This window comes from Aythya ferina, assembly GCF_964211825.1.
Source record: "Aythya ferina genome assembly, chromosome: 1".
Lineage (NCBI taxonomy): Eukaryota > Metazoa > Chordata > Aves > Anseriformes > Anatidae > Aythya > Aythya ferina.
This window is the reverse complement of record NC_140296.1, coordinates 182,174,716-182,199,776: the sequence shown is the minus strand read 5'-3', so window position 1 is coordinate 182,199,776 and position 25,061 is coordinate 182,174,716. Positions and strand designations below refer to the sequence as shown.

Sequence of the window (25,061 nt, the reverse complement as noted above, 5' to 3'; positions counted from 1 at the left end):
AGGCCCTTCTCTGCCAGGCAGCTTTCTAACCACTCATCTCCCAGCCTGTAGCGCTGCTTAGGGTTGTTGTGCCCCTGGTGCAGGACCCAGCACTTGGCCTTGTTGAACCTCATACAGCTGGCCTCAGCCCATCAGTCCAGTCTATCCAGATCCTCCTGCAGAGCCTTCCTACTCTCGAGCAGATCAACACACGCACCTAACTTGGTGTCATCTGCAAACATACTGAGGGTGCACTCGATCTCCTCATCCAGATCATTGATAAAGATATTAAAGAGAACTGGCCGTAAGAGAGGTGGCAGAAGTAGCACATGGTCCACAAATACAGGATACATATCATAGACTGCACATTTTTGTATGAAGCTTTCATCTCCAAAACTCAGCACTTTTGAAACATCCTATATGTTGATTTGTGTGTTAACAAGCAAAAAGATAAAAAGTTTAGATTTCCTTTCACTTGTTAAAAAAACAAAATGAAACAAACAAACGAACAAAAAAGACTGAGCTTGCCAAATCATTAAGCCAGTTCAAGGATAGATTTACTATAAGTTTACTATATAATTAACTATAATTATAAATTATAGTTATAATAAAGTTATTATGAAATACTATAATTTACTATAAAGTTTTGAAGGGAAGCTTCCATTAGTAGCCTTTGAAGTTTTCTATCCTCATGCAAAAAAAAAAAAGTAATGCTATTGATACCAACTAAATTGTCTATCACTGGAGAGTTTACAATGGAAATATTGTGTAATTTTTTATGTAAATATATATAACAAATAAACACCAGAAACAGTTGCATCTTTAACTGTATATAACTATATATAAGTTGCATCTTTAGCTGTATATAAGTCTATATTCTTTGCTTGTCTAGCTTTGCCTGTCCCCAATTCTTGATGTCCATGTCTTAACATGGAAATGATTAAATGATATAAACATCAATAACCAAATCCACCCCCCCCCCCAAAAAAAAAAAAAATAGAAAAAAAAAAAATTCTCAATTCTGTAAAGTATACAAGATACATTGGTATTTAAGTTATGAAGTTGTTAAAAGGAGTTGTTACTAAAGATTTTTCAATACTACTGTGCTTTCAATAGAAAGGTCACAACTCTTACCCTGCTATTTACCAACAATAAAGAGATTAGATGATGAAAACCAAAAATGTATATACCCTCTTCACAGTCAGATTTGGAAAGCATCTTCAAACTCTGCTTTTCCTTCCTCTGAGGGAAGCAGGAGAGTTTGGGGACTATCATGTTGCAGCTGTAAACCACCTTGTCAAAGATCATCAATGTTGTTCCTAAGCAACTCTGCACAGTGCTGTAGTTGCTGTCCATAGCTGATAAGGATGCTCAGGGAATTGTTAACTAGCTGCAAGTGGGAGAGATGGAAGTTGCAGAAATTGAAAGTAATGTCACCATCAAGGTAATACAATTTTTTTTTTTTTTTTTGGTTAAAAAAGGAGGAAGATAACAGCAACAACGAAAATTAAGGATCCCACTCACATTACATTTGTTCTTATATGGAAAACTCTTTTGATTCATCTTACTAAACAAAAGAATGAGTGAGGATGCACACTTTAAGACTGTGAGCTATTATTAGACAATATTACGTTATGTCCATTTGTACCGGGTCTGGCTGGAATGTTAACTTTCCCTGCAGCAGCCCATACAGTGCCATACTCTGTACTTGTAGCTGGAACAGCAGTGTTATCACACCACTGTTGGGTCTACTGCTGAGCAGCGGTGGCACAGCATTGGGCCTCTCTCTAACCCTCCTAGGGGGTGGGCAAAAAGTGAGGAGAGAAACATCACTAGGGCAGCTGACCTAAACCAATCAAAGGGATATTCCATACCATGTGATGTCACACTCAGCAATAAAAGGTGGAAACAGGAAGAAGAGGGGAGGGGTGGGCTCTAGTTTGGAAAACGTCGGTCTTCCTCTCAAACACCAGCTACGTGTGTTGAGGCCCTGCTTCAAGGACGTGGTCAATCATCGCTCATTTGTGGGAAGTAGAGAGTAATTTCTTTCCTCTGCACTTCCATATAGCCTTCATTTATTTTATTTGTTTGTTTTCCTCCCTTCTTTTTATTTTTCCCTTTCCCTCTCCCTTTTTCCCCTTCCCTTTTTATTTCCCTTTAGTTAAATTGTTTAGTTCATAATAATCTTTCTTTAATTATTATTATTATTTCCCTTTAATTAAATTATCCTTATCTCAACCCGTGAGTTGTTCTTTGCTTTACTTCTCCCCCTCCTCATCTAAAAGAGGGGGCGTGAGAGAGCAGTTGTGCTGCCCAGCACGGTAAAACCACCACAGCATTACAACCTCACAGTCTGACTCTCAGTAAGGAATGTCTGGATAGCCATGCTTGTAAGTGATAACTTGAAAGACTGTTCCCTGTTATCAGCCAAAATACTTTGAGAATCTGCCAATAAAAAGACCATATTTCTGGATATATATTTTCAAGAATGCTAGGGTTTTGTTTCAAAATATTTTTTTTTCAATAAAATAATTAATAAAAACAATGTGATGTATTTCCATAATATTAGATAAGTTCAAGTACCTCTATGAAGTTACACAGATAATTTTTATCATAGATGATTTAAAACTATACCGGAATATACTCACTTTATTTTAATTTACTGAAGTACTGAGTCTAATTAAATAAAATCCTGTAAGTTTATATTGTTTGTTACACCATGGGAAGTTTTATCTGCCTAAGGAAATTGAGTCTTCAGTGCTCAAACAGCCTAACTTGTTTACGCAGATACTCAAGGAAAGATTTTAGAACATTTTTTTTAATGTCTCTATTATGTGATTCTACATTATGTTTTGAAAAATATGTAAAAGTATTAGCATTGGCAGTACAACCTCATAGGTTAAAATTTGATATGAAGCTTAAGTGGTAAGTGGTAAGTTAGTACAAAATTGAGCTAAAGACCATCTAGTTAAGAGTCAACTCACAAATACAGTATCTCCTAAAAAAAAAAAAAAAAAAAAAAAAAAAAAAAAAGTGATACAAAATGCTTATCTCAAGAAAATAGTTTTTTCTACAAAGATAATATTAAGGTAAGTACATGTAAGCACTCCTCCTCAAACTGACCACTTAAATCTACAAACCACAGGCATAAGACAAAATATTTGTCAGCACACCAGAGTAGGGGATGAATTTTCAGTGGTTCAAATTGAGACTTAGAGTTTACTTTTTCTTACCCACATCTGAATTTTGACAGATCTCCTTTATATAATACAATTGTGCATTCTACTGAAACCAATAAATCCTCAAATTGCATGTTTCATTGAGAAAACAGACCACCTTACTTGACACTGTTTTTTAATTCTATGCTTGATTCCTAAAAACATTTTCATTATTTGAACAATATCTGAACAATACCATAACTCAAATATTTACATCTCTTTATACATTGAACTTTTGATTTGAAAAAAGGCAGAAAATGAGGATTAAAATATTTTCCCTCTGATACCTCATACTACTCTCCTAGTTATGTTATCCTTTTTTTTTTTCTCTTTCTTTTTTTCCCCTTGAATTACTTATATCTCTTTCCTAACAATTCTGTACACACAGCAGTTTATCTTATTCCACAGTGCTATGTGAATATAAGGCATATTGGATTTTCACAAGACACTCGTAAGGTCTTTTTGATTTTGATTGGGACAGGACAGTGTCTGTACAGTACTCTACATAGCTTAGAAATTATTCTTTTGTACAAAGGAGAATGCTTTCTAAAGCAACTATCTACCTAGTATCCCAGCTTAGATGTTTTCAAGTGTTTTCCCATGTTTCTAAGTACCTAAGCCTCTTCTGAGATTTCAAGCTGGGTGCCTAACTGCATCTCCAGATTCATAAATGCCTTTAAAAATCTTCCTTGCAGTGTTAAGTTCCTAAATACTTTACATATGCAAACTTAAACTTTTTTGGTTTTTTGGATGTTAACATTTTCGTATGATTTTATGCAACCTCCCATTTTCTATAACAGTGTGGGATTTAGCCCTAATTAAGCACATTTGCTCCAAAGGTTTCCACCTTCAGGACGGAGACCTGCAGATAAGTAGGGAACAAAATTCTGCCGTGGAATATAAGAAAGGAAACTTTTTTTCTACATACATAAGGAATGCTTGTATGCTTGTATAAGGATTGCTTGTATGAATAATATTACTGTGTAATATTTACAAAAATAGTAGTCATGAAGTCAGCTTGTAATTGCAGACAACTGAATTTGTACTGATAATAGTAAAAACACTTGTACTGATGACTGGGTACATTAAGATATGCCTTCTAATAATGCCCAAGTTTTATTTACTCAGGTGTAAGAAAAATACAGCAGTCTCATTTGAATTATAAAGAGATAAATTTTGCTGGAAGATTTTTTAAACAAAACTGAAATATTCTATGACTGATGTATTGTCACATGATCTTCATATGCTTTCATGTTTGTATCTGAGCCTCCCTACTTGAAATGCATGAGTAAATATTTGTATCCAATATTTTTCTTTGGAATACCTACACCCATTGAACATCAGGTGCTCTATTTTGTATTTCATCTCATTTCCCATTTATTTAAGTGGAAGTAATGCAAATTTCTTTGTGTACTTTGGTAAAAATTTATTTTTTTTGTTAAAACAAAGCCCACGGTTTTTACTTAGCAGAGGGATTATAACATATCACCATAAGCATGGTAAGATCAAAGTCATGTACTACAGGGGAAAAAAAAAAAAAAGCAAAAAAAAAAAGTCTTAAAAATAATAGTAGAACTTAGGCTACTAATTGTGATAGGGGTTGAAGTCCAAGCATAGTAATTACTATTGTTCCAGGAAATGTAGTGTAAAATTATCATTTCAAAGTGTTGTCTATGAATTTGAATCCACTGCCTGAGTAATGCAGGAAAAAAAAAAAAAAAAAAAAAAAAAAGATGTTTTGAAGACTACTTCTTACGCAAAAATATATTACCCAATAAAGGATAGGAACATAAATATACGGAATCTTTTCTATCACTCTGTCAGCTCCCTTGTCAGGTAACTGATGAAACTTGAGAAGGATGAAACTTTGTTTCTGGATTTCTAATTTATACTCCTTCTTTTGAACTACCTATCTATTTAACCAATGCTGAACCAGATTCTACTCTCATCAGTTTACCGTGATATAAATTATGAATAATGAGATAACTTCAACCAGTAGACTATAGTGGCATACCATATGGTACTCTAGTACTTGAGCTTTCTCTAGTACTAGAAGTAATTCATTAGACTTTGTTTCAAATGTTTGGGAAATTGTCATCCTGAAGCTGCAAGATATTGTCAACTTATTTTGGATAATCTTATTTTTGCACTGTTTATAAATTTCTGTGTTCAGAAATGTGGTTTCAATTTCCAGATATTTTTTTCATGGCAACACTGATTCTAATGCTTTATGCAGACATTTATATGCATTTTATATTGCAATTTTTTCTTCTTAGACAGGGGCACAATAATGTGAGTCAAGTACAGATTGCCATCACTCAGTTTGAACTTCTTGGGTTTGGTTACTTACGGCTTTTACTAAATTCGTAAAATTCACTGAGGATTAGTTGAATGATAGGCCATAATTAATAGATCAGGCACCAATCATAATTACTCTCTGAGTCGATTTGTTCTGCTGTCCTAAATCAGTATATTTCTTTGTTATCTCCTTGTCCACACCAATCTCGTAGTTCTTATTCTTCTCTCACAATAACTGCAACAAAACAAAATTCCATCTGTTTCCACCAAAGGAGGAAATAAATTACATTCTGTGCAGACATTTATTTCTGTTAAGCATTACTTTCATGCTTTTCATAAATGAAGCTCACAAATTCACAATCAAGAAAAAGAGTGAAGTAAACTAACTGCCATTCCTCTAAGAGATCTTCAGTATATCTTTTTAACTGGAAAGCTGGTCAGCAGTGCAACTAAACAGGATTGTAATGACCCAGGTTCTCTGTCAAGCCTGCAACAGCCCAATGCAGTTTGACTCTCTTTGTATTAAAGAACAAATAATTTTACTCACTGCTATCAAAATGACCCTTGCTTTTTAGTATTTCATATTCTCCCTGGAGCCCTTTCTGAATATCTAGCAATATGCTTTGAAGGCAATTACACTACACCATACTTTCTCCCTCTTCTGTGATATAGTATTCTAACGATTCAGGCTAAGTCTCTGCTGTGAAGAGAAAATAGAATAAGACATCAAACACATTTGTAAAATCCAAAAATCACTAGGTTGTGTACAAGAATATAAAATAGAAAAATACTATTTGAAACAGGGCTGAAAAACTCAAACACAAAAAGAATGAATGACATGAAAGATACAGAAATAGTATTCCAGCTTTGCTAATCTTTACCTTTGCAATATTTTTCATGAGAGTATTTATAGTGCTTAATGAAATTGTTCACAGAATAGAGATTTTGAATTTTGTGTCTCTTGATAGATTTTATTTAACTCATATTTTTATATGAGTTCTGAAGAGGTGGATGTTTTCAAACTAAAATACGGAGACAATAAGGAACAAAAGGCACTCACAGAAAAGGAAAACCAGAAAATGTGCATGACATTTGGAAAAAAAAAAAAAAAAAAGTGCTGTGGAAGTTTTACGATGCTCATAAGGAAAAATCTATCAAAAAAAGGTCAGGAAAAAAAACTCTTAGGAAGAAAGTTTAGGTTAAATGAATGACGATGATGAATGGAAGTTTTAATCTAATGGTGAAGGATGAATGAGGACTCTGGAACAAAGAAGTAGAGTAAAATAAAACCAGAATCTTAATATAAACATTAAACTTGTTTGAAACAAGGGAGGAAAGGAGCCAAGCCAGCTGACAAATAACAAAATAGGAAGACTATGGAAAATGGTATTTTGAAAGAAAAGCAAGGAAAATGAATAGATGGAACATACCCCAGGGATGTGATGAGAATGGAAAAGAGAATGGAATGTGTAGGAAAATGAAATCCATCATCCTATTACCCTGTTCACTACTTGAAGTTTTCTACTGTCACATTCAGTCACCTGTTTGATTTTAATGTCTTCAGTACAAGTAATATGATATGTCCCTCATACATTATGGGCTCCATTAACAAATAATGAAAATGAATGGGTGGTTTATTGTTTCTAGAAGACACACTTCTTGTTTACATAATCAAAACAAATAAATGGTCTTATGTTTTAACTTCTTCCCATAAAATATTGTGCTCATCTACAAATGTATTACATGACCTGACAAAGCTACCCAATGTAAATCCTATAAATATAAATGTTTTATATAGCAGTGAGATTGCTTTGGAACTAGTCACAAAAGAGCACTGTGTTCCTTATTTAAAGTATAATATATGTATAAAGCTTTAAAGTACACTACAGCTCTGCCAAATTTGGGAACAAACATCACCTTGACACCATCAAAACCTTACCAGTTATTCTAGCTGGCTACTGACAGGGCCAAAGGAATGTTATTAGATTACCATGTTGTAAGGTGACAGCAGCAGGTGTCATAACTATGTCATTATGGATGTAGATGTTCACAAGCCCCTATGTAAGTCTGTCAGTCCCAGTTCAATAAACCTGAGCCTTTTTCTCTGACATGTTTTACACTGCCCTGCTTCTTGACCTTTTTGTCCCTAACTTTTATGATTTCTTTATTTTTTTTTTTAAATCTTGAATCACCACAAACTGCTTTGTGATGTTTTTCATTTTTATTCTCTTGTCCCTCTTCCCTATTTTGCTTTTGCAAGAATACAGATAAAATATAAAACTGAATTTTGAAAGCAGACAGCTCAGTTTCTGGAATAGTGAGTGCCATTATTCTAGCCACCTTTCTGTCTCCTCCCTCCTTCCCTCCCTCCCTCCCTCCCTCCCTCCCTCCCTCCCTCCCTCCACAGAATCACAGAATCACAGAATTTCTAGGTTGGAAGAGACCTCAAGATCATCGAGTCCAACCTCCTTCCTTCCTTCCTTCCTTCCTTCCTTCCTTCCTTCCTTCCTTCCTTCCTTCCTTCCTTCCTTCCTACCTTCCTTTCTCTATTTCTATCTTCTTTTGCTCTTATTTTTCTCTCTTCCTTCCTTCCTCTCTCCATTTTTTCTTCTTTCTTCTTCTTTCTCTTCTTTCTTTTTTCCATTTCTCTTTTTTCCCCTTTCCTTTCTCATTGTGCTTTTATTCTTTCCTTTTTTTCTCTCCTTTCTTCCCCCTTTTCTCTCCCCCTTTCTTTTTTTTTTTTTTCTCTTTTACTTTTATCTTTCCTTCCTTCTGTTTTCCCTTCTCTCTCTCTCTCTCTTTCTTTCTTTCTTTCTTCTTCTTCACCTTTTGCCTTTCTTTTTTTTTCCCTTCTTCCTTCCTTGCTTCCTTCATCTCTTCCTTTCTTCCCTATATTGTATGAAAATATAACGTCTCTATATACAACTATGTATTACTTGAGTTGAGCAGTCAAGAACAGTTAAGAGCTGGAATGTCCTTGGAGGTTAAAATACAATAATATTTGAAGTCACTGTCACTCTGCAGAGAAAAATGTAACCTATGTTTTTAAAAGATGCTTTAATTGTTCAGCAATCATGCAGAACTGAGAAATATAGCCCTGCTTCCATTATAATAACTCCCCAGAATACAAAGATCACTTACTCAGTACCCTTGCTATCTAGAAAATATGAAAACGACACCAGGACTCAAAACCTCAACTTTATATTAGTATATTATTCAGTATTAGTTTTCAGGCATTTTTGTAATATTTCAGATAGCCTGCTGTGTGCTATTGTCATTTCAAAAATAGGATATTTCAGCTAGCTTTGTTCCTAAAAGAAAAAATGTTGTTTGTATAGAGACCATTTATAAAGCTCTAATTCAGCTAAAACTAAAATTAAAAATGAATGGGAGTTCTACATTAGTGAGTGGATGAGAAGACCTTTCACAGAAGCAAAGGTAGCAGTACTAATTACAATCAGCTTTCACTGACCCTTGCTGCTTTTCCTTGTAATTTCCCTCTCTTTTATTGTAATTATTCCATCAACTAAAAAGAGTTCAAAGCTTTTATTATGTTAATTTTATTTAAATTATTCATATGTATTTAACATTTAAACGTAATTTTTATATGGTTATCATGATATTATTAAAAGGACATCATCTAGCTAATCCACTGATTAAAGACTTCCCAGAAATTTGGGATGTCTGTCATATCTGAACTTATATCTGAACTTCGGAGGGTGAAGCTCTGAATATCAGTGCAACCTGCTCAAAATTTTCTCTGTGAAAACTACCCCTAAAACTGAGTCAAGCATACATTTTTCTTTTTAACTCTTCTACTTCCCCTCAAATCATGAATGTGTGGCTGCCTGGTTTTAGGTTTTATTCAGAGATTTTTAATGACGTTCAAATCTCATCAGTATGCAGTATAACACCTCAAAACCTGTAACTATAGGATTGTATTCATTATTTTATGAAAGAAACAAACTAAACTTAACAACACCAAATAGATATCACACCCACATAATAATAAACTGCAAACTGACCCTACTGCTGAAGACAAAATTTTGTTCAGTACCATGGACAAGTACTGTCAAAACTGCACCCATAACAGTGAAAACAACTTACTCAAGAAATACCTTTCATTGCAAAAAAATACAGACCAGTTCCTGCTCCTCTATAATACGATTATTCATTCTGAATACTGATAAATTCTCGAGAAATAACTTGTTGAAATCATCACATATTAAAAAGATGTTGCAAAAAGAGTCAGCATCAAAAAGCATAGGACTATGAAACTGCTTTGCATATATAACTTGTTCCTTATGTTAACTTCTCCCTTCAGTTTGTCACTACCAGAAGAAAGTGAAAACCTAAAAAATCCAGCAACCTTAAAAGCAGACTAAAATCCCCAAAGCTCCTGTCACTCCTTTTTAGCATAACTTGCCCTTACAAGTAATGAAATATTTACAATGCACTATATTTATCTTCATTTTTATATCATGCTGAAGATAAAAGCCCTGTGCAAAAATTGGTGGCATAATGTAGACCCATTATCTTTTTCAATATTTTCTATGTCCGTTTCCCAACTAAATTAAATTGCACATAATAAATCAACTTGTTCATTATGGTATAATAAAGCACTTTCATTTTGTTAAATTTTAAAATTTTACATGTTTCATAAATCTCAACTTTCCCAATAGGATGTGGCAAAATGCTTGATTAATAAAATGATGAGCTTTTGCTTTAGAAAAGTAAAAAGTTTGACTATCAACCGTAATTATTAAATAACTAGAAAAAAAAACATCTAAGGAATAACAAATTTTCAGTTTCACAGCTCATACTCTACCTCTCAAAATTAGCTTCTTAAATTAGTCAGCCTTCTAAATTCATGTCAGAATTACAGACAAATAGATTTAACAACCTTGTACACAGAGTCAGCTTCTACAATAAGATTCCATTATCAGTAAGAAACTTTAAAAAAATACTATCACCCCTTTCCAGTAAACTTCATCGCGGTCTGACTAATGTCAACAACAGCATTTTTAAATTCCTAATTCTCTGGAAGACTGCATGTCATTAGAATTATGTTTTAATACATAAACTAGATTTGTCATATAAAAATCTTACATTTTCTCAGATCATTTTCTAGAATCTGTCATGGGTCAGCGTAGCTTGACATGTCATTTACTTGAGACCAAGTTATAGTTACGTAAAATCAAAGGACAGATATCCAGAGTCTTAAATGAAATTAGGAATCATTTTTGTGAAGATTAAGGTATCTATACTTGCTTTATTTCCGTGAAAGCAAATCACTCTGCAATATCCAACTCAATATCCAAGTCTACATCAACACATCACTTCAAACAAAATGGCAGATCCACATCCTTTTACGAATGATCAAATTAAAATATTGCACCCTATTACTACTTTAGCAACACTGTAACTTGTCCTGCCAGCAAACATAACACTGTTAGAATTCCAAGGAATAACTCATAGATTTTCCTAAAATATTCCAATTTCACTAACTAAAACAACAACAACAAAAAAAATGTCAGAGAAAATAGTAAAGACACCAAATAGTTTTGGGAATTAATTTTTGTTTGCTTTTTTTTTTTTTTTTTCCCCAATGTATCTGTAATTTGGAGTTTTAGGTTACTTTAACTTCAGCAACACTTTTAACTCAATTCACCATGCAAAATACTTAGACTAAGTGCTAAGTTGTATTCATGACATTCCATGACAAAAACTTACCCTCACATTTTCTCTATCAAATTTATTTTTTTTAATTGAGCACTTTTCCTTCTTGCCAACACACTTGTTGAAATGTTGGCTGTAACCAAACACCAGCTGCACTTACCCCAGTGTTGTCATGGTGACAATGGTGTACCAGAAGGCTGCAGGGATGCTGGTGAACTTGCTGGCTGATGAACCTTTTTCTGCATAGTACATGACTGTGGCAAAGATGATGATGGCCATAGTGAGTGAGAAGAGGAGGAAGCCTAACTCTGAGGCACAGCTTTTGAGGGTATAGCCCAGGATACGCAGCCCCTGCGAGTGGCGGGAAAACTTAAAGATCCTGAAGACACGAAAGACTCTTAGTGTCACAAAAGCCCCACTGACATCTTCATTATCTGTCATCACCAGGCCAATGTAATATGGCATGATGGCTACCACATCAATGATACTCATGACACTGCGCACAAATTTGTAGCGACTAGGGGCTGCCAGCAGGCGTAGGAGATACTCAACTGTGAAGATCATGACACAGGCGGTATCCAGACAGAAGAAAGCCACAGCATAGCGCTCTCCACAGGGTAGCTCCTTGATGCGACCCGGGCTTACCCCACAGGGCACTGTTTCCACCACATTGGCAATGACAGAGACAGCAATGAAGAAACCAGTGACATAGTAGAAGACCAGAGCCAGTGTACTGGTGTGGGGATTTTCAAAAGCCCGCCACATCCTCTGCCGAGCTGTCATTGAGGGCAGTGAGCTCTCAGCTGCATGATCCTGATCGGCATCATCCTGCAGGCGCTCAGCATTCTCACGTCGGCGATCCTTGTACTCCTCATAACAGCAGTCGCCAATGATCTCAGGGATGATGCCAAAGAAAGCCAGCTCCTCATCGTAAGCAGAGATGCACTCCTGGCGGGGATAATGAAGCTTCCCAGTACGGTAGAAGTTGAGAATGTGGCGGAAAATGTCAGGGTCACGATCAAAAAAGTACTGCTGTGTCTCAGGGTGGTAAAAGAAGTCCCGCTCCGAACTGCCCAACAGAGTGTCAGGGTAGCGCTCTAGGGTGTCCAGCCACGTCTGGAACTGGATACCACTTACATTCAGCACAATCAGAGAGTCCTGGCTTCGCTTCCTCTCCTGCCGTGGAGCAGCTGGCATGGGACCTGTAGCCACTGGCATCCATCCTATGGCCGCTGCCCTGGCAAAGGGCAACCATGCTGCTACTCCTGCTGCCATGGTCCCAAACAGCTACTACAGCTGAAGAAGCAAATTTACAGACAGTTCTGGTCCAGACACTAAAACACAAATGGAAAAGAAAAATACAAATGCTCACACATTTTCAAGGCAACAGAATTTCCGAACATTGTTGTGATTTGTAGCATTAACTGGGCCACCTTTTGGATTCCTCCTTTTTTTTTTTTTCCTTTTTTTTTTTTTTTTGGTCCCAAAATGTCCTTTCCAGGGGCTGGTTGGACAGTTAGGACAATAAACCAGGGCACTTAGAAAATCAGCGTATTCAAAGCAGCTACAACTCTAGCAGCTAGATCCTTGGGATATGAGGTCCATGCGAGGCCCCCGGATGGAAGCAGCAGTCAACGGAGCTCTAAACCCGGGAGCCGCCTGGTAGCCCTGGTGCAGCGGTGCAGCCACCTGGAAGGAGATTCTCCTCCACGCGCGATGCAGCCTCTCCGCCCGCCCCTTCTCCGCTCCCCGCCCGCTGCCGGCCGGGCCGCGGCCGCCAGCGAAGCCCTTCCCGGGCGGGCTGCAGCGGGGTTGCCCGGCGCCGCCGCCCGCTCCCCATGGGTGGGAGGAGAGGACGGGCCGGGCGGGCCGCCCCCCACGTCCCCGGCCGCAGCCTTGGAGCAGCAGCGGGACGAATCCTCTCGCTGACCTTGATCACCGCCCCGGGGACTCCTCCTGACCCAGGCTAGGGGCCGTGGGAGCCGGCGGGGCAAGGGGAGGAGCTCTGGGCGGCAGCATTGAACTTTAAGGCAAGTTTTCCGTGGAGGAAAGGCGTTGAAGGGCAGAGGGGCGAGGGGGGAGCGCCTCGGGGCAGAGATCGGGCGGCGTGGGAGGATTCCTCCCCTAACAGGGCGTCAGGGCAGGGAAAGGGTCTGATCCAGAGCGGGGACAGAGGGGCCAGGCAGGGCCGCGGTGGCGAGGGGAGGTGCGGGGGCTTCGGAGCCTCCCGCTGAAGGTAGGATGCTGGGGGACATCCTCGGGAGCTGGCGGCGGAGGGCGAAGCCGGGGAACCCGGTGCTGGAGCGGCAGCGGGGCAGGGGCTCCCCGGCGCCGGGGGAGGCCAGGGAGGAAAGAGGGGGGGGGACCAGGAGGCGGGCGCGGGGCAGGGGCGCGGGGCCCCGGCGCTGCAGGTCGCGGCTTGGTGGGGCCAGATCAATCCCGCCTCTCGCCCCTTCCCCTCGCTTCTGCTCTCGCATCCCTCCGGACGTGTCCAGCCTGCGGCACCTACCTGGGAAAGTCTGGCGAGAGCGCTCAGTTGCATAGAGACTTTTGGAAATACGGGCTCCGCCGCTGGATCTCCGCGCCCCTCCGGGAACGGCGGGGAAGTAGTTGCTCCTGAGAAAGCGCGATCGCATCCAAAGGGACATCGATAATAAGGCTTTCCCCCACCCCCACCCCCCTCCGCCACCGCCGAGCGCCAAGCAACAAGTTCAAGGGGTGGGTGGGGGGAGAAAAAAAAAAAAGAAAAGAAAAAAACGTAATCGCGCCTGGCAACTCGGCGGAGCACGTCCTTTGCGGGGCGCGGATCCTGCGGCGCGGGTCTGCCGTCAGGCGCGGCTGCGGCTGCGGCCGCTGCCCCTGCCCCTGCCGCGGGCTGCGGGCTGCGGGCGGCGGCGGCGAGGCCCTGCCGCGGCCGGGGGCGGGGGGGGGGCTTCCCGCAGCCTCCCCCGCGGCGGGCGGGCCATGCCGCCCTGCCCTGCCGCGCCGCCGCCGCCACCCGCGGGCGAGGGGCGCAGGGAGGGAGGCGCAGGGGTGCGGTGGAGCGGGGCGCGGGGGAGGAGGGGGAGATAAGGGGGCGTGGGGTGGGGGGGTGAGCATCGCGGAACAAAGGGGCTCTGCCGGCGGCGGGGCTGGAGGGGAGCGCCCGTGTGTGTGTGTGTGTCAGTGTGTGTGTCTGTGCGTGTGTGTCTGTGTGTGTGCGTGTCTGTGGCTCTGTCCGTGTGCCTCTGTCCGTGTGGCTCTCTGCGTGCGTGTGTCTCTGCGGGGCCGGGATCGCCCGGTCCAAGCCCTCCGCCGGCAGCGCCGCGCAGAGCCTCTGGAGTTCGCCGTGTTTCGGGTAGGAATCGGTGTTTCGGGTAGGGCGGCGGGGATGGCTTAGGTGAGGTATCTAGAGGATTTCTCGGGCGCGCCAGCTCGTTTCAGGGGAAGGGGAACGATTATTTAGTGAAAGAAAGATTGAAGAGGCGGGTAAAATGCCTGGCGATGCTCCTCACTACCGGAGTTCTCGCTGCAATATCCAAATGCCCCTTACCAGCTTTGGGAAAGGCGAGAGCTGGGACGGCTATGGGAGCCTTTTCCTCCTTCTCTCCGTTCCGCTCTCGTGCAAAGCCATGCACCCCCAACCTCTTTTTTTTTTTTTTTTTTTTTTTTTTCCGTCGCTAGATGGCGTGTGGATGACGGGAAGCGAATTCCCCGCCGGGGCCGTGTGGGCTCCCCGCACCGCGCCTCGCCCCGCCGCTCGCCCGCTGGGATGCTGCAGGGCCCCGCCGCCGCCGGCCGCACCGAGCTGACAGCACCGCCGCATCTGCGGGGCAAAACGGGCTCTACGTGCCCTTAGCTGCAATAAATAAAAGGTTTTCTCCATGTTTTAATTAATTAATTAATTAATTAATTAAGGTACACTCAGTGTCGTCTTCACTGAGATAGAATCAAGATAGCACAAGGTGTTCCTTGTAATTTACGTTTGTTTCCTTGTAGCAGTAGGACAGAAAACGTGCTAAGGAAGCTCAGAGTAAACGGGTTTCATTATACCTGAAGATATTCTGACCAAACCTCCCCCTCTGATAACCTGTCTTGGGCATATGTGAAAGAAATTTGAAACAAAACACAGGAAAAACAAACAAACAAACAAAACAAACAAACAAACAACAACAACAACAACAACAACAAAAACACAGACGAAATGGTGAAATAAGCCAAGTATATACTGAAGCCTGAGAATTATCTCTTTTCTATATTTTAACAGTATGCATAGCTTCAGTATGTATTAGCTCTTGTGTAAGTTCCCATGAAAAAGAAAAAAGAACACTGTCAGTGCTCTCAAACTCTGTCAGTAGCCTCTAAGCTGTTCCAATCAGAAATATTTGAACTCATGGCGTGAAAAGGTTTAAAAATGTTTGAGTGTAATTCCTAGTTTAGGAGAACTTATGGTGATCAATCACACACATCAAACCACATGAAATGAAAAGTTGCATAAAATAAGGGATACTTTCTGTAGTTTTACTGTTGTTTCTTTTGTTTTTTAGTCAAATGTTCAGTACACTGTATCATATAAATTAATCTGTTCATTTGAAATCAGTCAGTCAACATGTTGGTATGGAGCTTTTGGTGACTTGGTTATTCTTCTTTCATATGAAAGATTGGGGGTTTTGATTTGGTGATGCAAAAAGACAATCCCATGGCAATTAATAAAGGCCAATTTATGGTCTTGTCAGCACTGAGACAGTAATACAGGGCTTCCTTTTCTGACAAATAATCAGGAGAGGTTTCCTTTTTCAGTGAACAAAACAAAACATCAAAACCACCAATACAACCAAACAACAAAACAAAATGAAAACCAAACAAAACAACAACAACAAAACACTTAGACAGTGAATATCATGTGATGTTGCAACACTATGATTGTTTTAAATCAGAGGTTTGAAACCCATCCAGGTTGAAACTCTTTCCTAACACCACTGACTATTTGGAAAGATGATCACCTCACCTTAATTTTTTGTGGACAATCAGAGAAGCCTCTTTTAGAAATCCTCCTTAGGAAAGGAAAAGACAAAGACTGTGTAGGTAAGTGTATTCTATTTCCTCTTTATTCTAGCAGGAAGTCCATTAAAATACTACTGACAAGTGCTAAACAGGAAGTGCATACTTTCACAGCGTGTGCCTTGAATTTAGTGCCTTGAAACTGTCTTCAGTATTCATTCCTTTTTTGTATGAAGAAACTAAATTCTGGTACATAAAGTGTACGTAAATAATCAGCTCCTCTGAAGTCAAAATCAGGAAACTGTGACATCACAATTGGCTTTGAAGAGATTGGTGTGATGTGACAGGGAGGATTATGACTTCAAGTAGGAATTAAGTAACAGGGACTGAAATGAGACAAGAATCCTATTTTGAAGCAAAGAAAAAAAATCCTAGTAATTGTAGGAAAAGAAGAAAATGGTACTGAAGGGAATGTAACAATGGACTCTTGTATGAGCTGTTTCTTAATTCTTTACAAAGTCAGGAGGCACAAAGAACTCTCTAAGGATTAAAGAAGATAACAGTTATGAAGCATAAGTTTATATTAGCACATTTATTTTTTCTTTAACATTTTTAGAAGCATTTAGAATATTTGAAATGAAGAATTTGCTTTACAGTCTGAATCACATACACCTCTTATTCGTAATTCCTTTAGTATTATGCTAGTAGTCTTTCCTTTTGAGAAAAGAACAGTGCAAATATTTAATGTCACCTTTTAAGTCTCAACTTCAAGTTTCAGCATGAACTTTGACTTTTTTTCCTTTCTCTCTAGTCTAGAAGTTAATTTCACAATTCTTTTATACATATGCTAAGATTTTTTGTATATTCAATACAAAACACAGAAAATCATGCAAAGATAACTGTGTTCTCAGTTTATGCTACATTTCCCCTCTAGGATAAGTATAGATAGTATAGATAAAAGGCATGTTTATGTACTATTTGGTCAATAAAAGCTGAGTTTTTTTCCTGATTTATAGGAACCAAAGTTACTTATTAATATTCAAAATACAGATATTTCTGCCAAGATACACTCTGGTTATTACTAAAGGAAAATTCTACTGATCTTCCTTCTTTATTTCATGGTTGATATAAGGTCTAAGTTCTCATTCTGAACAAAAGAGGCTTGGGCTTTTGGTGCTTATTTCTTTTGATTTCTTTGGTAATTTTGTTTGTTTGTTTTGGTTGGTTTTGTTTTGTTTATTTGTTTGTTTGTTTATTCAATTAAGGAACATTCCTGAGACACCTATGTAGAGAAACACTGATATAATGATAGCTAGAGTGCTGATCACTTAGTCCCACTGAAAAAATGGATCACAAGATTAAGAATATCTTTCTCAAGCAGAAGAAAATAATTCATTTTAAAATAGAAGTAAAAAATGCTTTGGTCAAACATCAAATTAATATGAATATATATAGTGAAAACTACATATATATAGTTTCACTGCCTTCATAGATTTGTCTCATCTAAATCTAGCTGGTTTTTGTACTGTGGGCTAGACAGGCAGCTTTTAATATGGGCATAATTTTTCAAAGAAAAAAGCCATCTTGCTAGTAGTTTGCTAAAATAGGCACAGGTCACTCTAAGTGCATGTGCTTATTGTCCTTCTTTCTATATGGAGAAATGGGTTGCTGTGGACCTGAAAAGTTACTTCTCACTGGCCAAGTGTTAAGATGTACTTTGGGGAAGCATAGAAAATTTCTTTTAAATTCCAAAGTCAAGCTGAGAGTTAATTAATCTAAACATTAATCTGACATTAATCTAAAAAAAAAAAAAAAGTTCTCTAGAAAAGATTTTTAATTCATTTATTACAGACTTCTTGGATGGAAGAGAAAGGCAGAGCTATCGGCATTGCGGTTTCTCTTTTGCTTAAGGTGAAGTTAAGTGAGTACTTAGAATGATCTCAAGACCTTACAGATTTCAGAAGCATCTGACTTGATCTCAAAGATTTTTGCTTAATCCTCTCTAAACCAACAATTAACAATTTACTGATTGTATATGTTTTTCTTGATGTACAGGGCATTATATAAAAAATTAATTCTATTAAAGTATGTATTAGTCACGTTAAGCACTGAAAATTCCTCTGAAAATTAGTGATATTTTACCCACTAGTGAAATGATAAATAAACATTTTTAAACTTTACATAAATACATATTTATAATTTTAAATTCATATTTTGACTCACATACTATCTTCAAAGGGATAGTTGTTTCAGCTATATAATGAGGCCCAATTTCTACCAATTTAGCTTAAGGCACCTGTGATACCTAATTCACCCTAACTTCGTAATTTGATGGACTGGAGGAACAGCTCCTGAGAGTAATTTATCCTATTTACAGTCTGAGTATATGCAGGAGTATATCTGAGTATATAGTCAAATCCATTGACTATAAAAGGCAGACTTCAATGACTGTGATCCTTAACTTAGGAGTCTTAGTAAGGTACTTTAAGTTAGGATAAGCCTGACAATGACAGCTAGAGCTAGTCTGCTAAGTCAATGGAAAAATGATCCTGGACTTTAAATGTCCAGTGAATTAATGCAGAAAACTAATTACCCTTTGAGTTCATATTTCTGGCTGCATCGAAGCACTTTGGGAAGTATTTAAAAAGCATTTCCTTACCAAGTTTATTTTGTCCCCAAAGCCACATTTCTAATCACGTGCAGAGTCTCTAGTATCATCATATGTCTTTCACTTTCCAAGCACCTAAAAAAAACAAACAAACACAAACATAAAACAGGTAAGAAGCCCTCTTGGAAGAATGTACACATGGATTAGAAACATTACCTCTTCATACAAAGTGAGAGGTACTGATTAAGCACTTGGTTCTGACAAATCTATGCATCAGTTCATAACAATGTGCTCTTTTAAAGTTGCAAAATTTGATACTTTTATTTGCCCTGTTTCTGTGCCCAAATTCTCTAAAATATGTCTCATAATTTGCTTGAGCCATTGGGTAAAATATATGTCAGACATGATTTAACTTCTATGCTGTGTCTCAAAGAGCAATGCATATAGAAGCCATAATGCAACAGACAGAAAATATCTGCAGAATTCATAGTCTATATTTCAGTTATGACTTCATGTGTTCCTTCTATATTTAGAAGAAAGCTTGGCTAAACAGAACAAAATGGTTTGAAACACAATAAAACAAACAAACAAACAAACAAATAAATAAAATAAATAAATAAGGAGTTTAGTTAAGGCCCTGAATCATACCTTGGACCTTAAGTTCTTCAGCTTTAAAGAACTGAAAAAGGTAAATAAGAAGGGAATCTCAGTCTCGTCAGGAAAGGAGCTTGTCTGGAAATATGATTTTCAAAGACAGCTGCAAAATTGCACAACAAAACTAATCCACAGGGAGTAATACTGAAAGGGACATAGTCAGTCTGTGGTCCAGTATAACCATGCATAACACAGACTCCACCAGGGTGGCTACAGAGAATTGGATGACACAAATGTGCACAATCTTGGAAAGCCTGAGCCTTTCCAATTTCAAATCAGGTTACTTCACTCCTTTAAAAGAGTATATAGATCAAAAAAAAAAAAAAAAAAAAAAAAAAAAAAGACAAGGTAAAATGTTAGTTTACAATTCAGTTGCTTCCAGATTCACATTCTTCCAGAATATGAAGAACTCCACAGAATAACATTCATCCTCTTCTCTTAAGCTCCTTACTTCAGGCTATCTAAAACCCTAATATCCTTATCTATCTACTTATGAAAGTCATCTGCTCAGCGGAATTACAAAATCTTTGCTCAGTGGAATAATGAAATCTTTGCTCAGTTGGGGTGATATCTGATAGAATAGATACATAATGTTAGCTGAAGAAAATAAGAAAAGGTTTGTATCCTTTATATTTGGTGCTGCTTTAATTAACATGGGCGATATTGCTAAAGATTTTGAAATTGTGGTGAACTGGTAGAAAATATAGATGAGCAAATCAAATTGGATAAAATGAATGCGTTTATTTTTCATGAGTTCCCATATTGATTTTTCATACCTAAGTCTTTGTAATGGACTTTGGCAATTTTTTGAGATCTATATATAAAAAAAAATGATGCTTTATATTATAAATATATATATATATGTGTGTATTTTTCATTAGCAGACCTTTCTCTGCAGATATCTATTCTAATAGATAACAGATTGTATGGTAATGTGATTTATCATCCAAAATAAAATAAAAAGTAGTGATTTTTTTTTTGACTTCACAGTTTTTGACTTCTTTTTGTTTTGTTTTGTTTTAATTTTCACTCTATAACATACTCATAGCATGGCAATATTTCAAGATTTATCCAAATTTTATAATTTTAGATGCAGTCCTTTTTCTCTGTATTCCAGGAAATGTAGGGTTTGGATGTCAGCCACCTTCCTCTGTTCCTGCAAAAGCTTCACAACGATCAATGGCTCCTTGCCTAATTAGTCCCATCTCTCTTATACTGCAAATCCTTTCTAAACTGCGTTGTTACTAGATTGGTCCTGCTATTTAGTACCTTATGTAGAGGATACGCAAAGAGGGGTAGTACAGCTCTGTCTGAGAGCAACTGAATGGTATTCTACCCAATTTCAATAAATGGTTTCTGTTCTAGCAAAGCTTCCACCATTTTAAATCTCAGCAGCTTTACAGGAATCCTATATGAAAGAGATGAATATGTGCAAAAATATAGTTAGTAGAAACAATGTGTCATTCACTGGCACAAATGATTATAGAACATTTTTCAGAAGTTAGTAGATTGAATAAAGATATTATCTTGCATTAAAAATTACTTCCTTTGTCCATCCAGCTCTTAGCGGAGTGGAGACTGGCATGGAGCTGGTAACTCTTCAAACTTGGGAATATCTGGAGAGATGCCTGGAGGGGCACTTTTTATGCCAGTAATTGCTAATAGCCCCTGTACCACAGTTCAGAGCAGGAAATATAAAACTCCTTTCATGTTAATGATTGCTTTATAATTGCATAAACTGCAGTGAGAAAGCAGTCCTTTATAGAAAGAAACTTCTCCAGCTTAGGAAGGAAATAAAATGTTTGTGGCTGTCCACATGGACATGTCCACGTGGCTGCAGTGACTTTTGAATCCAAACTTCCAATAGGAAGAAAGGATGAAATAGAATGTTGAAGAGTCTCTCTACTAAAGTGAAACATTACCCAGATGACTGTTTGCACAAACTTAATTAAACAATGGTAAACAGAACATAAATGAATGAATGAATAAATAAACTAACAAGTTTAAGCTAACAAGTCCTGAGAAATTTGTTAATTAGACTAGATGCTGAGGTATCCGTACTAACAACCATAAAATCAAGAAGTTACAATTGAAAATCACATAAAATTTATCAGTCTTTATGATTTATATGCATCCAAAAAATATTAATCATAGAATCATAGAAAATCCCAAGTTGGAAGAGACCCACAAGGATCAAGACCAACACCTGCCTCCACACAGGTCTACCCAAAAATCAGATTTCAGACTATATGACTAAGTGCACAGTCCAAACGCTTCTTAAATTCCGACAGGCTTGATGCTGTGACTATGTCCCTAGGGAGCCTGTTCCGTTGGCTGACCACCCTCTCAGTGAAGAACCTTTTCTTGTATTCCAGCCTGAACCCCTGTCATGTCTTGGCTCCATTCTCTTGGCTCATATTGCTGGTCAACAGAGAAAATAGATCGGTGCCTGTCCCTCTGTTTCCCCTTGTGAGGAAGCTATAGACCATGATAAACCCTCAGCCTCCTCTTTTCCAGGCTGAACAAAGCAAATGACCTGAGCTGTTTCACTTATGTCTTTCCCTTTACCCCCTTCGCCATCTTTGTAGCTCTTTGGACACTCTCCAATAGTTTCATGTCCTTTTTGTACTGCAGTGCCCAAAACTGCACACAGTAGTCAAGGTGAGGTTGCACCAATGCAGAGTAGACACAGAGACAAACTAGACTTACTCATTATTTAGCTTCTTCAGAAAGTTAAACAAATGTTTTATTGATAGAAGAAAAAATGTTCACCTCAGTGATAATTTTCAGCATAAGTTATTCTGTCACAAATTATGCAGCTAAGACAACAGAGGGCTTGCAAAAAATTATTGTCATCCAAGCTAAAAGTATGTTTCAATAACATCCTTCTTGCTTCATAAGGAGACTGTACTTTTGTTTACCAATTATTAAACATTATTTTGTTGTTCATAAATCAATAGCAAGAAAATATCTAACTTGAATTACAACTTGAAGCAAGGAAAAAAATCATGACAATATTGGATCTTTAGTTTCCTCCTAGTAGTGTATGTAGCATTACACAGTCATTGGAAAGAACTGCTATGCAATATAACATAAAACAACCTCAAGAGCATAGCAATTATAGTCTAGATATTTGATGTACACTATATGAATTAAAAAGAAATACAAACAAAACAAAACAAAACAAAACAAACACACTGTTAAATCTAATTCACATTAAGGTAATAGAAAGCAGAAGGATGAAACACTGGGCAGTAGGAATATTTATCTGGAGAGATCTTATAGAAGCCTTTCAGTACTTCCAGAAAGATGGTGAGGGACTCTTTGCCAGACAGTGTAGCAATAAGACAAGGGGTAATTGTTTTAAACCAAAAGAGGGGAGGTTTAGATATTAGGAGGTAATTCTTCCCTCAGAGGATGGTGTGACACTGGAACAGGTTGTCCAGAGAAGCTGTGGATGCCACATCCCTGGAAACATTTAAGGCCAGGTTGGATGGGTCTTTGAGCAACCTGGTCTAGTGGAGGGTGTCCCTGCCCATGGTAGGGGGTTGGAATTAAATGATCCTTAAGGTACCTTTCAACACAAACTATTCTCTGATTCTCTGCATCTGTAAATAGAGCTCTGTTAAAAGAAACAACAGGAAGTAATTTTTATAGCTCAGGGTTCCAGAATCAGTGAAAGATTTGCCATAGCTTAAAGTCTGTTTGTGCCTTCTTTCCTTCTTCTCTCTTTGCCTCAGCCTCAGCAAATCAGTCATGTAAGTCACAATTAGTTTGGTCATCTAATTTTATTTGTCATGCTGAATGGAAGTGTTGTCTAGATGGAACATCAACCTTTCCATACCCATGCTGTACCCCTCTAATTAATCCCCCAGTTCTAGCATCTAGCAATTAGAACAGAAGATAATATATACCTTTTTTTTTCTTTCTTTTTTTTTTTTTTTTTTTTTTTTTTTTTGAGTATTTCTGTGTGCAGCATAACTGATGATGTCTGCTTTCCCTCCTGTCTTTGACATCTAAGAAAGGGTGATCTCATTAGCCTCTTCCAGAAGGATTAATAATAGAGTGTCTTTTCTCCATCCACTTGCCAGTTCTCATAAAATTATCAAAACTGCTTATCTTTAGGCTCTTTACCCCTCTAAAATAGTGTTCCAGGATTACTGTGAGTTTGACAGACAGACTGACATGGGAAATGATTGCATTCACTCAATTACTTAGAAATTTACTCAATTACCTGAAAAAAGAAAGAAAACCAGGCTACAAATTGCCACCTCTCCTTATTTTGACATGTTAATTCAGAGAGATTCTAGCCAACTTACTGTAGAAAATAGAGATCGGGACATACACGGAATAGCAGAAGGGTTGTTCTTGCCTGGTTGCCATGCCCCTGATTTGCAACAGAGGATTAAAATTAAGAATGAAAATCTGTAGTAAATCCTTCTGCAGCTTTTCCACAGCTACTAACACACGCGCACACACACACACACACACACACACACCAAAAACAAAACAAAACAAAACAGAAAAAAAAAAAGTAGCCCTCTGATCAAGGTACTACTAACCAGAGCTGTCAGCAGCTGCTCTTGAACAATATCTCTGGTGGCATATCCTGTTTAGACCCTATTCAGTGTCTAACACATTTTAGCTTGTGGGGATCTCAGGAAAAATAATACAAAATAGACTTGTTTAGGCACATGTATATATGTTTAAAAGAACATTAATGGAGGTTTAAAAGAAAATTATAGAATCACAGAAACATTAAGACTGGAAAAGACCCCAAAGATTATCTGGTCTAAATATTCCCCTACCACCAGTGGGTGATGACCCACAAAACTATGTCCCTAAACACCTTGTCCAACCTTTTGTTAAACACCTCCAGGGATGTTTAACTCCACCACGTCCCTGGGCAACCTGTTCCAATGCCTGAATACTCTTTCTAAGAAGAAATGTCTCCCAATTTCCAACCTAAACCTCCACTGGAGCATCTTGAGGCCATTCAGGTTATTCATTATCACAATAATACTAAAAAGAGGAGAGTAGTTATCAGTCACTGGAAAAAAAAAAAAAAAAAAAAAAAAAAAAAAAAAAAAAAAAAAAAAAAAGACCCTTAACTTGTAAAGGACCTGTTAATTTTTGTGGCATGGCCAGAAAGTCAGAAAGTCATCTACTAAGGGATGCTAAGGAAGTGAGCCTTTGCATGACAACTGTGTAATATGCTTAAACATAAGTAAAAACCTATGCCTACAGGAACATCTTAATTCATGCAAATTTTTATATAATAGGGATTTTTCTGGCTTTTCTCAAGCTGGAAGAGGCAGACATGTAACAATTTCAGGTGAGCATTAAAAAGAGATTACAAAAGAGAAATTGACAAACAAGGTAATAACCATATTTTCCCCTATTTTCCAGTATATAACAATTAAATATACTTATGTTGTTAATATTGTCATGACAACTAACTATCTATAACTAACATGACAACTAACTATTTTTATTTTGCATTATATTGTTGCTTTATGTTGTCACTGCATGTCACTGTTAAATAAAATTTTAGTGAACTTCATGAACTTTGGTTAGGGATAAAGCTCAATATTCCCAGGATAAAAGCTATCCCTGATCTCTGTAACTTAGAGAACTGAGAGAAG

At 38.1% G+C, this 25,061-nt stretch overlaps 1 protein-coding gene and 1 long non-coding RNA gene across 3 annotated transcripts in view; one reads left to right on the top strand and one right to left on the bottom strand.

The window, feature by feature from the left end:
* KCND2 (potassium voltage-gated channel subfamily D member 2) overlaps positions 1-14,776 on the bottom strand; it is a 293,969-nt gene extending 279,193 nt beyond the window's left edge. The window contains exons 1-3 of one of the 2 annotated variants that reach the window (XM_084531746.1): positions 14,707-14,776; positions 13,684-13,790; positions 11,335-12,508 (exon numbers count right to left, since the gene is read on the bottom strand). In XM_084531746.1, coding sequence (XP_084387872.1) covers positions 11,335-12,449 — 1,115 coding nt within the window. In that variant the 5' untranslated portion in view covers positions 12,450-12,508; positions 13,684-13,790; positions 14,707-14,776. The remainder of the gene's footprint in view (positions 1-11,334; positions 12,509-13,683; positions 13,791-14,706) is intronic. The other variant, XM_084531747.1, reaches the window with a different exon arrangement.
* On the top strand, positions 14,322-19,800 carry LOC311442529. The gene is made up of 3 exons (XR_014696710.1): positions 14,322-14,511; positions 14,838-15,028; positions 18,006-19,800. It is a non-coding gene; the product is annotated as an uncharacterized lncRNA (long non-coding RNA).
* Positions 19,801-25,061: the final 5,261 nt, after the last annotated feature.